Consider the following 15,500-nt stretch of genomic DNA (forward strand, 5'->3'; position numbering starts at 1 on the left):
AAATGGATGCTATCAGCTGGCATTGATTCATTTCTTATACATATTAGTCACCTATTTGGACAGCAGAACACAATAATGTTCGTGTTCATTTCCCTGATACCTTGTGTATCTTTTGTTAGCACTCATACTCTCTATGTGGTAGCCCTGCACTGCAGTGTTTTAATTGGCCTGAAGTTTTCAGCACTGTCAAGTGTAATGAGTCCAATAGATAGGATCTTCAGAAAGCGTTAGCTTGATTGTAATGAATTAAACAATTAAATGTACCAGATATTTCAATAAATTTCCATTTCACAAGTTACAAGTTATTCAATGATCTGTCATGTTTTTGCTATACAGACAGAAGAATAATTAACTAAATATAACCCATTCAGTGAAGTAATTTCTGGTTTAATTAAAGTAATGCAATTAGCTAGCCTTCTTGCATCAAGATCCATTTGGCATATTTTGGAGTTTAATTTCTAGTATTGAATTTTAAAAAAGTCTAATTGTGCCAGTTAATTAAACAGTGACATTCTGCAGTGTAAAGAAGATTAGGTGGCATGGCTTGTTTATGTTTGTAATCTTTCTTCTGCAGGGCCAAAGAATGAATTGTTCCTCTTTTATGGGAAAGGACGCCCAGGAATTGTTAGAGGAATGGACCTGAATACCAAGATAGCTGATGAATGCATGATCCCCATAGAAAATCTGGTCAACCCTCGTGCTTTGGATTTTCATGCAGAAGCTAATTATATCTACTTTGCTGACACCACCAGTTTCCTAATTGGCCGGCAGAAGATAGATGGCACAGAGCGAGAAACAATCCTGAAAGATGGTAAGTGACATTGTGATATTAACATCAAAGTGCTCAAAGATAAAGGCCTTTAAAGACTACATCTACTATGCTTCTTAGTGTTGAGTAGATTCCATGTACTGCTTATTCATTTAAAAATATTTTATAATATTATCATCCCATTGACATTAATTTTCATGATTTACCCATCCCTGTATACTAATATGTCTTTGAAAGACTGAACTTGAATTGTCCTGTTCATTTTAAACACTTTAGTAAGTAATTAGTGGTACTATTCACTTTTTGGAAAAATGTAGATAGAATTACAATGATGACTTCATAGACTTCATGGTACAATATAAGTTTTAACATGTCAAAGAACTATGTTTTTGTTTTCTTTAGAAAACTTCTTATCCTGATAAAAGTACCAGTGTCCTTATTGCCATCAAATTCTAATGCACTGAGTCTTATTCTAACAATTAATGGAATTGTGTAACTTTGTTCTTTAAGTATCAAATATCTTTAAAGAAACTTAAAGACATACTTAATTTAATTTATCAATACAAATGTAGTAATACATGTAATATTGTATAAACATTATGTCCATGTAATCTGCTTAAAGCAGTACAAAACAGTAGAAAGAACAGCTAATGAAATAATAACATAACATAAGTAGAAATACAAAAATCTAATTCTAAACCAACAGATGATTAAGTAACTTTCTATCATAATTCTGGCTCTTATTTTCCTCATTTTAAAGCCTACTTACTTATTGAGTAGTTTAGAAGTCTCTGAAACAAGAGTCATTAACTCGATTCTTATAAAGTACAGTTTACTAGCCTATTGTATAAGTTAAAAGTTAAAAAGAATTTTAGGAAATGTCTATCTTAGTGAACAATATAAGTACATGGAAAACATAAAGCATTACAGTATTTGATTAAAGAGATCTAAACCAACATAAAGAAACATGTAGTTAATAGGGATTGCCAGGCAATGTGTATCAACAGGAAGGGGTAGACAACCTTACATGGATCAGCAACTTCTTATGCACCATGGTATTTGTGGAGTACATCTTAAAGGGGAGATATTAAAGGCAGAGAGAAAAATTTATGCAGCCTTAAAAATATGGTAAAATACTCTCCAGATATAGGATTAATACACTCAATGGATCACTATTTGGGGAGTTCAACTTGCAGATAATAGTGACAGAAGGTATTTATGCAAAGTAGATCTTGATCTTGAAAGGAAGTAAAGAAAGGGCTTTGCACAAAAATGTTAAAGTTGGAAATATTTCTAATATAAGAAAAATGTCACAGCCATATTTTTAGGAAGACCCATGCAGAGGTAGGATACACAAGGAGCCAGAGAACATACAGACCCAAAAAGAGAGCTGGATGCTTCCATAAATATCTGTGAAATGGGACAAGAGACTCAGGGGAAGATGATTCACTCAACTTAGCTATATTTCAAATCAAAATATCAATAACCAAAAGTTCACTCTAATGGAAGCAAATGAAGTTTCAAAATAAAATGTGTCATTTTCACATTTTAAAAATACTTCCTGATTAAAGAAATATGTCACCATGATTTCATATTCTCAAAAAAAGTTCTAACTAAAGCTTTTGCTTTCATTGAGTCTGGAAGAAGATTTCTTGCTTCTGGTCTCTGAAATGGGATATCAGATAGTGGGACAAGAGACTTGAACTTTCTTGCCAAACAGATCATTTGGAATCTTTTATTTTTAAAAGAACCTTTTATGAATCATGAAAATATAATAGCATTGGACAGAACCAACTCCTCTCAATGTGGGTGCCAGTTAGGAGGCCTGGGCAGTGTAAGGGACCTCTGACAGTGGAACTAGTATTTATCTTCAGTGCACATATGGACTTTGCCAGCCCATTCCCCATGGAGTAATACTCTCTCAGGCCAAATACATGGAGGAGTGCCTAGGCCCTTCTGCAAATGATGCGACAGATTTTGATGTTCCCCCATGGAAGGCCGCACCCTCCTTGGGGAGTAGATGGAGATGGGATGGGGGTCTCAGTTGGGGGTGTGGGAGAATAGAAGGAAGAGGGAACTGGGATGTAAAAAAGGAAAAAAGAGTATATAATAGAGAGGGTCTTGGTTTCTGTTATGATAAAGCTTGAGGGGAACCTCGGCAAATTCCATGGTGGGCAAGATTGGCATAAGTTGGGTACAAACATACTAGACAGACAGAGCTTAAGTGAGAAGTTTTATTAGTGAGGAGAGGGATGGCAAAGGAAAGTGAAAAGAGATAAAGAGACACAGAGAGGACAGAAGAGAATAAGGAGACAGGAAAAGTCCTGTCTGCTCAAGGGAACAGCAGGAAAGAAAGCAGAAAGAGAGCATAAACGATCAGGTTTCTATCTTATAAAGGGGTCCTTTGCAAACCTATAATGACTCCCTCTTTTATGGTATCTCTCTCTCTCTCTCTGTCTGTCTCTTACCTCTCATCTATTCCTCCTCTGACTCAGTCACCCTGATCCCACATGCTTTCCTGTCCTCCCCTTCTTATTGCTAGCTTCCTCTCCACTCACTGTTCCCCCAATCCTATTTGATAGAGACCTACAATATTGACCCCAACTAACAATTTGAGTAACAATGGAAAGGCTACCTTAAATGTCCTTTCCTGTTAATGAGATTGATGACTAACTTATCCACCATCATATACCCCTCATCAGGTAGCTGATGGAACCAGAAGCAGACACCCATAGCTAAACACTGAGCCAAACTGGAATCTAGATGCAGAGAAGGAGGACAAGACCAGTTTACAGAAATGCACAGATAGCTGACCTAAACAAGAAGGAACTAATGGGCCCCCAGACTGATATCTGGGAATCTAACATGGGATTGACTCAGACCCCCTGAACATGGGTCTCAGTTAGAAGGCCTAGGCAGTCTAAGGGACCTCTGACTGTGGAACCAGGATGTATCCCTGGTGCACAAATGGACTTTAGGAGCACATTCCCCATGGAGGGATACTCCCTTAACTTATAGGCAGGAGGAAGGGCCTAGTTCTTACTCCAAATGACTTGACAGATTTATATTTTCCCTTCTGGAAAGCATCACCCTACATGTGGAGTAGGGGATGAAAGGGATAGGAAAGTGGTTGGAAGTGGCATGGGGGGAGAAAAGGGGAGTAGGGAGGTAGAGGGAACTGGGATCGTTATGTAAAATAAAAATTAATTAATTAATTAACTAATTAATAAAAGGTGTTCTTTGCATTTGCATGCAGACTAGTAGTCATGGAACCCTAGGCTTACCAAGGTACTGCCTGAGTTATAGGGGCAGGCCAGCATAATGCCTGCATTCTAAAATTTTCCTAGTAAAAAGGGTCAGTTTGTTCTGAATAAAGGTCAGTGAGATTAGTGCTGCTTTACATAACAACAGAGAGGGGCTGCATAGCCACTGGCTATCAGTATTATCTCTTCACTCCTAACCTGATTTGACAGTTATAAGAACCTGCTGCCAGTCTCTCACAAGTGCAAAATATTTAACAATCATATTCTTCTAAAACAGAAGACATAGTTCTTTATCAGTTGTGTTCTTACATTTTCTTTTCAAAAGAATAAAAATCCTCATTATAATATAATATAGATATTGGAAATACTAAAGTTACATTGGCAAATCAATTTTTTCTGGGTGTTATGTTATGGATTGGCAAGTATGGTTGTTCACAACTTGGGCTAGATGCTTCCGTGTCCCACTTGTTTTTAATGTTTCTGTGAAGAGTTCTCTGTTGTTAGGATCAATTGACCTTCATATGTGACTTGACTCTTTCCAAACTTTCTAACATTCTTATTTTGTATACTTAGTGTTTTAACTGTGATATCACCTGGCCATTTTCCTTTCTGGTCCCTTTTCTATATGGCTCTTGTTTTTTAATGAGTTTTCTTTTCATTAGGTTGGAAATCTTTTCTGTTATGAGGTAATCTTTAACTTGTCATCCTCTGTCTTAGCATTCTGAATAGTTGGGACCTAGGCTTTTAGTACCAGACTCAAACATTCATCAAGTATTTGAGTAATATAATTTCACAATTTTATGAGGTAGCAATTTTCAGCATAAACTGAAACAGGAGAAATATATGCAAACAGATTGCTTAATTGTTTCTAGGATTATATGTTTCCTATTTGATATTTATGTGGAAATATTATGAGCATGGGAATACTTTTATTAAGTTAATAATTGTGCTATTGTTTAGGTTAGTTCAATTAAAATAAGAGTCTCATAAATCATTTTCACCAGCTCACCCTGTGGGAGTAGCAAATATCCATATTAAAACTGAGCAGTAAACATGAAGATAGTTATTAGAAAAGAATTTTGGGGAATGCTATAGGTCACGTCTGTGTGTTTGCTAAACACCTTGATTCTTAACCAAGATAAAAATATATTTTCATCTCCATATGTAACAATTAATATCAAGAAGCTTTCTTTCCCCATACAAAATTTAGTTAAGTTCCAGTCCTTTTTTTTAAAAGAAACTCACAACCATACTAAAATCGAACAAACAAAGAACAAAACATTTTAAGCTGAAGTGTAGCTTTAATGTGGTGTCTAGAATGTGTGGCTCACTATATACACATATGTATGAAGATTCAAGTTCAATGGAATAGCAAGCCTACTCTGTGCCTCATTTGTGGGGCTTTCTGAAGGGGTGGCATTGCTAAAAGACTTAATTCCTCTCCTATTGCTCTGTCTCTCATTTGCAATCCTCCTTGACACTGCAGTCTACTCTCTTGGTGTCTGCTTTCTGTGCCTCTTCCCTGCTCAGCTTTGTGGGTTGCAGTAAGGGAATAGGAACAGATTTTTATGAACAAGTCAGGTTGTAAGCAGACCCCTTTATGACTCTGGGGTAGTTTTAAAATTAGTTACATAAAAATGTTTGCCAAATGTCACAGGGTAAGGTTGTAGTCCTAGCTGAGGCGGGAAAATTGACTGGGACCATGCCTTCAGGGATAACTTGGGAAATGGAGCAAGAATCTCTATCTTTAAAAAGTAAAGAAATAAGAAAATGTAAAGTAAGATACAATTGATCCTTTTGAATTTTATCTGTCAGCTATTTTTATGCTGAGTCTCTTTCAGGGATTTACAGTTGGATCTCTCTAATTTTACTTCCCTTGGCCAAAGTACATGGAGCTCTGTGACTGTAATTTCTCATCTCTGAATGTCCATCATTTAGTGATGTTATTTCTTGTTCTTTTCCAAGCACTCTGCTAGTGTTGTCTTACTACAGCTAAGGAGCTTTGGTAGGTGCAGTGGAGTATCCATCTCCTCCCCAGAAACAAAGGGCTTGACTTCCACCCTCCTTGATGACAGCTCACCTTTCTGCCTTTTTATCCACTTGTTTCAGGGAGGTTTTCTGAGCCTTTACCAACTGCAGATAACTTTATTTCTGTACCCTTCAAAGGATTGCTCATTGTCCTGTCCTGGTGGGTAGAAAGGTCTTCTCACCCTTCCCTGGTGTTTTAGCTGTTTTCTTTTGTATATGAGTTGAGTGAGTCTGACAGATGGATTGAGTTTCTTATCTGTGAGAAACTCCGGGGTCTCTCGAAGGTTTCCTCTTCAGCTTTTATTTTTTGTCTGTGAACTCAGTTGAAGGAATTGTCAGGGTTTCTCAGGGACTCTAAACTTGCACATCAAACCACATTTACTTTCAAGAATTCTTTCCTATTTTAGCTTTTAAATTTTTTTGCTTTCAAGACCATTGCCTTTACTGCTGTGCCCTGCCACAGAACAACACTTCATGGGGCTTGCTGTTCCTGTCAGAGGCCTATGGCCCTTCCCATTGTACTGTGGATCTCCATTTTATTCAAAATCAAGGAAAGCTGTGTTCTTGCAAAGCTGTGGTCTTCCTCCTCTTTCATGTGCTTCTGTAGTCTGTGCAGCTCTCAGCTTCTTGCCTGTGGATGAGCTCCGAATACATACACATTAAAACCTCTAATGTAAAAGTGAATTTGAAAAACAAGGTGGAGGTATTTTTAAACTGTTTTCATCTCCTTCACCTTTCCATTAGAGTAAATTAGAAAGCAGCTTCTTTATTTTTAATGTATGAGATCCCCTGGTGATGTTTTCTGACTCTCACAGTTTATACAGTAAAGGCACTTGGATTGATACAAATAGGTGTCATCTGCTTTCAGTTAGCTTATTCTTTATAACTTTTACAGAATATGTCAAAATTAAAGTGAGAATTTTCATTCTATAATAAGAAAAATTTCTTTTATACGTTATGTTATTAAAGAAAATACATTTTTATTAAACAGATATTAGAGGAAACCATCCATCCCCTGCACTATTCCAAAGTATGGTACTTAGTTACTATTAAAATGTCAATCCTTTGATAATAAAATCATTTAGATGTACATAACAGAAGAAGAGTGAGCATGATGTCAATGCGAAAATACATTTTGATTTAGTAATCTGCATCCTTGCTGCATGGACTTGTCAGTCATTAAATGAGCTGATGACTGGATGTAAGCGTGAGCAAGCAAATCAGCTTTTTGAGCATATATATATATGCTTAAAAATATTTCAAATAATTTAAATTATTCCAATTTTATTCTTAACAAAAATTGAGATCAGCACTGAGAAACCCAAAATTGAGCCATTAGCATTCTGGAGTAAAGTACAATACCTATCTAGAATAATGATGGCAAAGATGCACAGAACAACAGAAATCAAAGCCTGAGATTGCGATGGTGAAACAAACTTGAAAAACTTTCAAAGAGAAACCTCTTGTCCTAAAAATGTACTAATATTAATAGAAACAAGAGGAGAAGGTATTGGAGGGCTTAAGTTAATCTTTAAATCAGTTTAATAACTGGCTGAATCCATTCAGTACACATGCCAGACATTAATTATACCCTCCAGAAGCATTCAGAGATGGCACTGGAATGCCTCTATTTGGGGAAATAAAACATTTCTGAACATTACTTCTTCAATTATTCCTCATCCCAAATGTAAAGAACACAAAAGAGTAAAATTTAAGGGAAGTGTTATCTTATTTACTTTTCTTTTTTATTTAAATTTGAAACAAGGTTGTTTTACATGTCAATTTCCATTCCCTCACCCTCCTATATTCCCCTGTTCCCCCCACCAAACCCCAGCCCATCCTCTTTCTGCTCCCCAGGGAGGGTGAGGCTTTCCTTGGGGGACCTTCAAAGTCTGTCATATCATTTGGGGCAGGGCCTAGACCTTCCCCCATGTGTCTCGGCTGAGAAAGTATCCCTCTTTGTGGAATGGGCTCCCAAAGTCCATTCCTATTCTCGGGATAAATACTGATCCATTACTAGAGACCCCGTAGACTGGCCAGCCCTCCCTACTAACACCCACATTCAGGGAGTCTGGATCCATCCTATGCTGGTTTCCCATCTATTAGACTGGGTTGTATGAGCTCCCCCTTGTGCAGGTCAGCTGAATCTGTGGGTTTCTCCAGCCTGTTCTTGACCCCTTGCTAATCACTCCTCTCTCTCTCTCTCTCTCTCTCTCTCTCTCTCTCTCTCTCTCTCTCTCTCTCTCTCTCTCTCTCTCTCTCTCTAACTGAATTACAGGAGTCCGGCTACTGTTTAGGTGTGGGTGTCTGCTTCTGTGGAACAATTTTTAAGACAGAATAAAAATCTAAAAGTATAAATTTTAAAATTACATATTTTTACGGTAAAATAGATCATTGGCAAGTATAATATAAAGTGTAACCTAGAACAATGTTCACTGTGTGTAACAGGAAAAAAAATATGGCATAGATTACAACAGATCATGTTAGCAAAACTTCATCAGGATTTGTTGAGGGTGTTTCTACACATGCACAGGGAGATCTTGAATGTCATAGAAATTATAGAAAGCTGTGTGAACCCAAGAATATGACCTTCTTCACATCTGTAAGATAAAAAAAAAATGACGATTAGTTTAAGGAGATATAAGAAAATCCAGTATTTCCCTATACCTTGCACTACTGAGAAGGATGTAAATTGTGTACAAGGTTCAACCAAATAACCCCAAAACTCATTACATGTTTTACATGAATATATGTCTCAAAATCAGCATATTTTTATGTGTATAGAAATTAGAAACACTATAAATGTTAGCACAGGAGGATGCTGTATACTTGATGGAAATGAAAGTTCCAGTCAGAGACCAATTCTGGTTCCTTGTATGAATATGAGCACCTCCCAGAGACAAGCTGATAGTAAACATAGTCATCTTAAAATATGTTATACTCATTCTACCTATGCAAGTATGTTAAATATTTTTTGAAGAAATGTGAATAATTTTGGAGAAAGTCAGTAGTCATAGAGATGTGAAACATATTTTAGTCATACTTAGTATTTAAACTTACATAAGATCATATCTGTTCATATCTACTCAAATGGGAATCGAAATGCTACTTTTACAAAGTAATAAAATGCATTATGATTAAGTCTAAATTTGTTGATATTCTAATGTAGTGGTGAATATTTTCATATTAACATCAGTGAATTACATCATATATTGTAGTTTAAAAATGAGTAACCCCAAAGTCTTCTCACTCATAAAAGAAACATTTTAGTTTACTTCATGTTTTGATCACTAAACTATATTTTTCACATTGGAATATCTTCAATCTATGTTTGAGTGACATTGCTTTTCTAAATAAAGTTATTTCTTTCGTGTCTAACTGTGCCACAATGCTCCTTAATCTTCAAAACCATCTGTCCATTTGTCAGGATGTCTTAACCAGCTAACAAAGAAACAGTTTTAATTATTTTAACTATTTTATTTGGGTGAGGATATTTTTACACGGATGTGGGGGTGCTTGCAGAAAAGAGAAGAAGGGCAATAGATTCTTGGGAATTGAACTTGCAGTTTTTGTGCTGCCTCCTTCTTCAATATGAATTGAGGAGGACCTAAATTCTGATGAAATGATTGAGAAATCAGTGTTCTTACCATTGAGCAATCTCTCCAGCCACATGGTTGTTTAGATTCGTAATTTGCACATTCATAAATATTTTGGCCTATGTAGCATTTTCATTTGCAACATCCTTGGGTATTACAAAGTTCAGATGTAATGAGACAACAAGATTGCGGCCCATAAATCACTTACTCTAAAACATTTGGAATCAAAAATCTTGAATTGCAAGTTTATGGGAGTTTCTATGGGACCATGTGTGTTCATGTGTGTATGCATTCATGTGGAAGTTATTGGTCAGGTTCTCAAGTCATTCTTCATATCTTTATCTTGTTTCTTGAGATTGGAACATTCACTGGAATTGAAGTTCACATATTAGTATTGATTGATTAGTCAGTAAGTCTTGCCTTTGCCTCATGAGTACTGTGAATATAAGCATGTACCACAATGCCTGGATGTTTACAAAAGTGTTGAGGATAGAAGTCATGTTCCCATGTCTCCACAGCAAGTATTTTACTTTCCTAGAGATCTACTTAGGCTTTACTTCTTAGATTCTGTCCTCCTAATACCAACTAGAGTAATATGGGAAAAGGGACCGTCATGTCTTTGGGGCATTTTTTTTTTTTTTTTGATTAATGATTGATGTGGGAGTCCACTGTACATAGTGCCCACTCCGGTCATGTGGTCCTGAGTTGCATAAGAAAGAAAGCTGAGAAAACTGAGCAAGCCTCGATAACAATCCAGTGAACAGAGCTGCACAATGGTTTCTACGTTGAGACCTACTTTAAAACCTCCTGTCCTGTTATCTAATGACAGTGACACAGAAGTTAAGCCAAATAAACTGTTTTCTCTCTCCAAGTATTTTTTTTAGGCAGAGTGGATAATCACAGCAACATAAAGCAAACCAATGCTTCTTATCTATTTTGTGGGAAAAAAATATTGAGAAGTACTACACCTATACTTCAGAAAATTCTGCAATTCAGAAGATGGCATTTGGAATCCAGTGCAGGAGTCTAAGGGAGCTTAGAGAACAGAGTACTTTGAGAGATACCATAAGATAATTGAGTTGTAGATAGAACCGCCTCTTGGTTTTATTAATGGGAGTGAAATGTGTAGAGAATAAAAAATGAACTAAAAGGGAATACAAACAACTTTGGCTGGATATAAGGTGGTGAAAACTACATATAAGTAGATAGGGGCTAGAGAAACAACTCACCAGTTAACAAGACTCTTGCAAAAAAAAAAAATCCAAGTTTGTTTTTACACACCCAGGTTGAGCAGCCTACAACTACCTGTAACTCCAGCTCAAAGGGATCCAGTACTCTGTGCTGACATCCATGAGAACTGTGCCCAAATTCACATACAGACCCACAAGTATAAGTATAGTTAAAAGTAAAAAAAAAAAAATAAATCATTTAAGGTATCTCTTTCCTTGCTGTCCTTCTCTGTCCTCCCAACTCTACCATCCTATTCTCTCGTGTTACCTTTCTCCCCTGCTTTCTCTCCTCCTCTCTCCCCTACCTCCCCTCCTCCCAAACTTTGCACTTACTCAAGAGATCTTGTCTCTTTACCCTACTTGGTGATGCATCTATGTCTCTCTACCCATGTCCAATATCTACTAATGAGTGAGTATATACCTTTATCTTTCTGTGTCTGTGTTACTTCACTTGGGATGATTTCTTCTAGTTCCATCCATTTGCCTTAGAAAATTCAAATTGTCATTGTTTTTTGTTGCTGATCAGTACTCTATTGTGTATATGTACCACATTTTCTTTATCCATTCTTCAGTTGAGAGGCAACTAGGTTGCTACCAGGCTCTGACTATAACAAACAATGCTTCTTTCTATGAAAGAGATAATTTGATAGAGGGAATCATTGTGGGGTTAACAAGAAATCTGGCCCAGGAGAAATTGCCAGAAATCTACAAGGATGACCCCAACTAAGAATCTAGTCAATAGTAGAGAGGCTACCTTAAATCCCTTTCCCCAATAAGGAGACTGATGACTACCTTAAATGCCATCATAAAGCCTTTATCCAGTAGCTCATAGAAGAAGCAGAGATTCACAACTAAGCACTGAGCTGAACTACTACAGTCCAGTTTTAAAAGAGAGTGGAGGGATAAGCAAAGGAGTCAAGACCATGTTGCGGAAACCCACAGAGGCAGCTGACCAGAGCAAGTGGGAGCTCACACACTCCAAACTGATAGCTGGGGAACCTGCATAAGACTGAACTAGGCCCCCCGAACATGGGTGTCAGGTGAGGGGCTTGGGGTAGTCAGTGGGGCCTCTGGCAATGGGAACCAGTATTTATCCCTAGTCAATGAACTGTCCTTTTGGAGCCCATTCCCTATGGAGGGATACCTTGTTCAACCTAGATAACAGGGTGGGAGCTCACTCCTGTTCCAAATGATGTGAAAAACTTTGATGATTTCTGATAGGCCTCACCCTCTCTGAGGAGTGAATGGGGTGTGGAATAGGGAGATGGAGGGGAGAGTGGCAGGATGAAAAGGAGACCGAACATGAATTGGTATATAAGATTGTTTTTTAATTAAAAAAATGAACAGTATTTATCCCTAGTGCATGAATGGACTTTAGAAGCCCATTCCCTATGGAGAGATACTCTCTCACCTAGATACCAGGTGGGGAGGGCCTAGGCTGTGCCTGAAATGAGACGACAGACTTTGATGATACCACATTGAAGTCTTCACCCTCCCTGGGAAGTGGATATTGGTGGGGTGGGGAGGGGTGTCTGTGGGGGACATGGAGGATGTGAGGGATAGGGAACCAAGATTGATATGTAAAAGTAAGATTTTTTTCTAATTTAAATAAAAACATATAAAAAATGTAAAATAAAAAACAGTAGGGAAGTAAGCAAACATTGCTAACAAGGCCCATCCTTGTTTCCAAGGGCTTCACATATACTATTTCATACATTCATATAAAGACTAATAAGATTTCTCTGTGTAGCCCCCTAGCTGTCCTGGAACTCGATCTGTAAACCATGGTCACCTTGAATTCAGATGTTTGCATGGCTCTCCCACTGAAGTGCTGGTATTAAAGTCATGTGCCACCATGAATGGTTTACTAGTGTGTTATTAAGTATAGTTCATCAGTTAGCTAAGGGCAGTATAATATTGTTCAGATACTTGTATAGCAGAGTTTGTGATGGAGACAAGTGATAAATGATTGTACAAAGTATTATATGTCACTAGAAGAAGAAACAGTCATTAATGAAGCAATATAATGTATTGATTCATTTTATCATTCATTAAACCAATATTTTAGGGATCTTACTATATAACTATAGAGTTCTTTTTAAAATTATTTTTATTTATTTATTTAGTGTGTGTGTGTGTGTGTGTGTATGTGCCTAGGCAACCATGTGGAGGTAAATGGACAAATTGTCTCAGTTCCTTCCTTCCAATATATGACTTACAGAGTTTGAACTCATATCCCTCTTATCCCTAGGTTTGGCAGTAATTGTGTTTATCCATTGAGAACTACCTTGCCAGCCCCAGGAAGCTCTAAGTGCTGGGAATACATTTGTACATAAATGTTTAAAACATACATAGGTTGCGTGCATGACTGACCTAAAGGAATTGAAAAAATAACTATCAATTATTCTATTCAAAAATTTTTATTCCGAAATGAAGGCAATGGTGATGCTCTGAACTCCCTGTTTGTCTCTGACTTCTGGAGTCATCTGTTGACCCATCTGCTACATGCCTGCCTTGGCTGATTTTGCATGTGTTGCTGGTCATAGACCTTGGCAGGGTCTGCTAGCCTCTAATTAATGGATGCACTTTTGGTTTTCATTCTTCCATGACCAGCTTGTAGTTAATCATGGGCCTTTCCCCTTTACTGTGTGTAGATATTTTAAGTCTTATCACAGTTTTCCAAATGTGGCTTTAGTCTTTTCAGATATGGCCTTAGTATTTTCTTCATTACTTCATGTTCAACTCCTTGTCTAAGAGTGGTCTTATGTGGTCTCCTTTCTATAACAGGTGGATTACAATCTACCCTTGGTGATAGTTTAGTGTGTTACAATTAGCTACACCATGGAAAGACTATATGAAAGACTATTTTGCCTTGATATGTTTCTCAGGGCTTCTTTGGGGGCAACCAGCACATTTGTGGACTCTGGCTCCAAACCCTATCTCTCCCCTTATATAATCAGTTTGGTTGGCTCAGACCCAGGATCAAGAGTGTTTGTTTCACAGCCCAAGAGTTTCCAATCTATAGTTTTAAATTTACATTTCCCTTTAACACAAATGTTGACTCTTGCTTCAGTTGGTCATTTTTCTTATATAATTCTGTTTTCAAATTTGCATAAAAAAGAGGAGACACATTACATGTTAGTACAGGTTTTAAGCTTTTTGTGTTGATAATTGAGTATATTAAGTCCCTTATGCCAATGGTTACTATTTGCTTAATATAGAAGTTAGATCATACTTACCATTCTTTAGCAAATTTTGTCATGAAAGTAAAGAACTTGTAGCAAGCTGCCTCTTAATCTTCTTATTAAATTTGTGCCTGTCTCACTACTTATTTTTATAAAGGCTGTCTGTGGACACAAATTTTCATGAGTACATGTCTTCTTAGATGCCTATAAAGACTTTTGCAAGATGAAACGCCAAAGTACTTTGCCTCTGCTATCACACTTGCATATAACTGACATGTTTACTTTGTCTGTCTCCCTTCTCTCTGAATATTTGTGCAGTTGTAAAACAAATATACTTTTTTTGTTTAATTTAATTTGGTAGGTAGGTAATCACTAGATCCATGGAAATACAGAATAATACATTTTCTCTTTGCCATAACATTTATAAATATGGTGATTATTAGTATCTGGCTGTTAACACGAACTCAGATTTTAATAGTAAGTATGATTTACTGAAAGTATACTGCCATGTCCTGTACTTTCTATCATATACAATGCATGTTTTCCTTTTACTCCATTGAAAATTTAGTAAAAAATTATGAGTTGCAGAAATACAATTGTATTTTTAATGTTTATATAGTCAAGCACAAAATCCCAAACCATATTAGGAAATATAAATTAAGCCTATCTATGAAACTGCATTGCTGTAATGACTACTGGTAACTACATGCCTGTTTCAATTAATGAGATAGAATGAACAATTTGCTATTGGTGTGAAAAGGTCCAGAGTATTTTATTTTAATAAATTATAACCTAGGTGTGGAATCAAAACAAATAACTAAAAATAGCCGTGTCATTTTGTATTTAATAATGTGACAGTATTTAATTCTCCCTTGATGAAAAGGCTAAATTGGACCATTGATTGTTGATGCTTATTTGTTTTAGGTTTGTTGTTGGCAGTGCTATTGTGAATATATTAGTTCTGCTTTACCCTTGGTTTCTGGTATACTTAGATTATATCTGTTGCCTACATTTTTGTGGGCATAGTAACCTTCCTTGGGTTGGAGTTTTCCTTCCAATACTTTCTGTAGGGCTGGATTTGTAGACATGTATTGGGAAAATCTGGTTTTGTCATTAAATATCTTGTTTTCTCCATCTATAGTGATACAGAGTTTTGCTGGCTACTTGTGTTCTCTTAATACTTGTAGAACATCTATCCAGGACCTTCTGGCCTTGACAGTTTCCATGGAGAAGTCAGGTGTAATTTTGATAGGTCTGTCTTTATATGTTACCTGTCCTTTTCCTTTGCTGCTCTTAATATTTTTTCTTTATTCTGTATGCTAGATGTTTTGATTATTATATGTCGAGGGGTCTTTTTTCTTTGGTCCAGCCTATTGGGTGTTTGGTATGCTTCTTGTACTTTCATGGTCATGTCGTACTTCATATTTGGA

At 36.8% G+C, this 15,500-nt stretch overlaps 1 protein-coding gene across 1 annotated transcript in view; it reads left to right on the top strand.

Annotated features, from left to right (window-relative positions):
- LOC127221897 (low-density lipoprotein receptor-related protein 1B-like) overlaps positions 1 to 15,500 on the top strand; it is a 229,393-nt gene that overhangs the window by 147,835 nt on the left and 66,058 nt on the right. The window contains exon 7 of the mRNA XM_051183850.1: positions 575 to 811. Within this exon, the coding sequence (XP_051039807.1) occupies positions 575 to 811 (237 nt within the window). The remainder of the gene's footprint in view (positions 1 to 574; positions 812 to 15,500) is intronic.

The sequence above is a fragment of the Phodopus roborovskii genome, unplaced genomic scaffold (genome assembly GCF_943737965.1).
Source record: "Phodopus roborovskii unplaced genomic scaffold, PHOROB, whole genome shotgun sequence".
NCBI classification, from domain to species: Eukaryota; Metazoa; Chordata; class Mammalia; order Rodentia; family Cricetidae; genus Phodopus; species Phodopus roborovskii.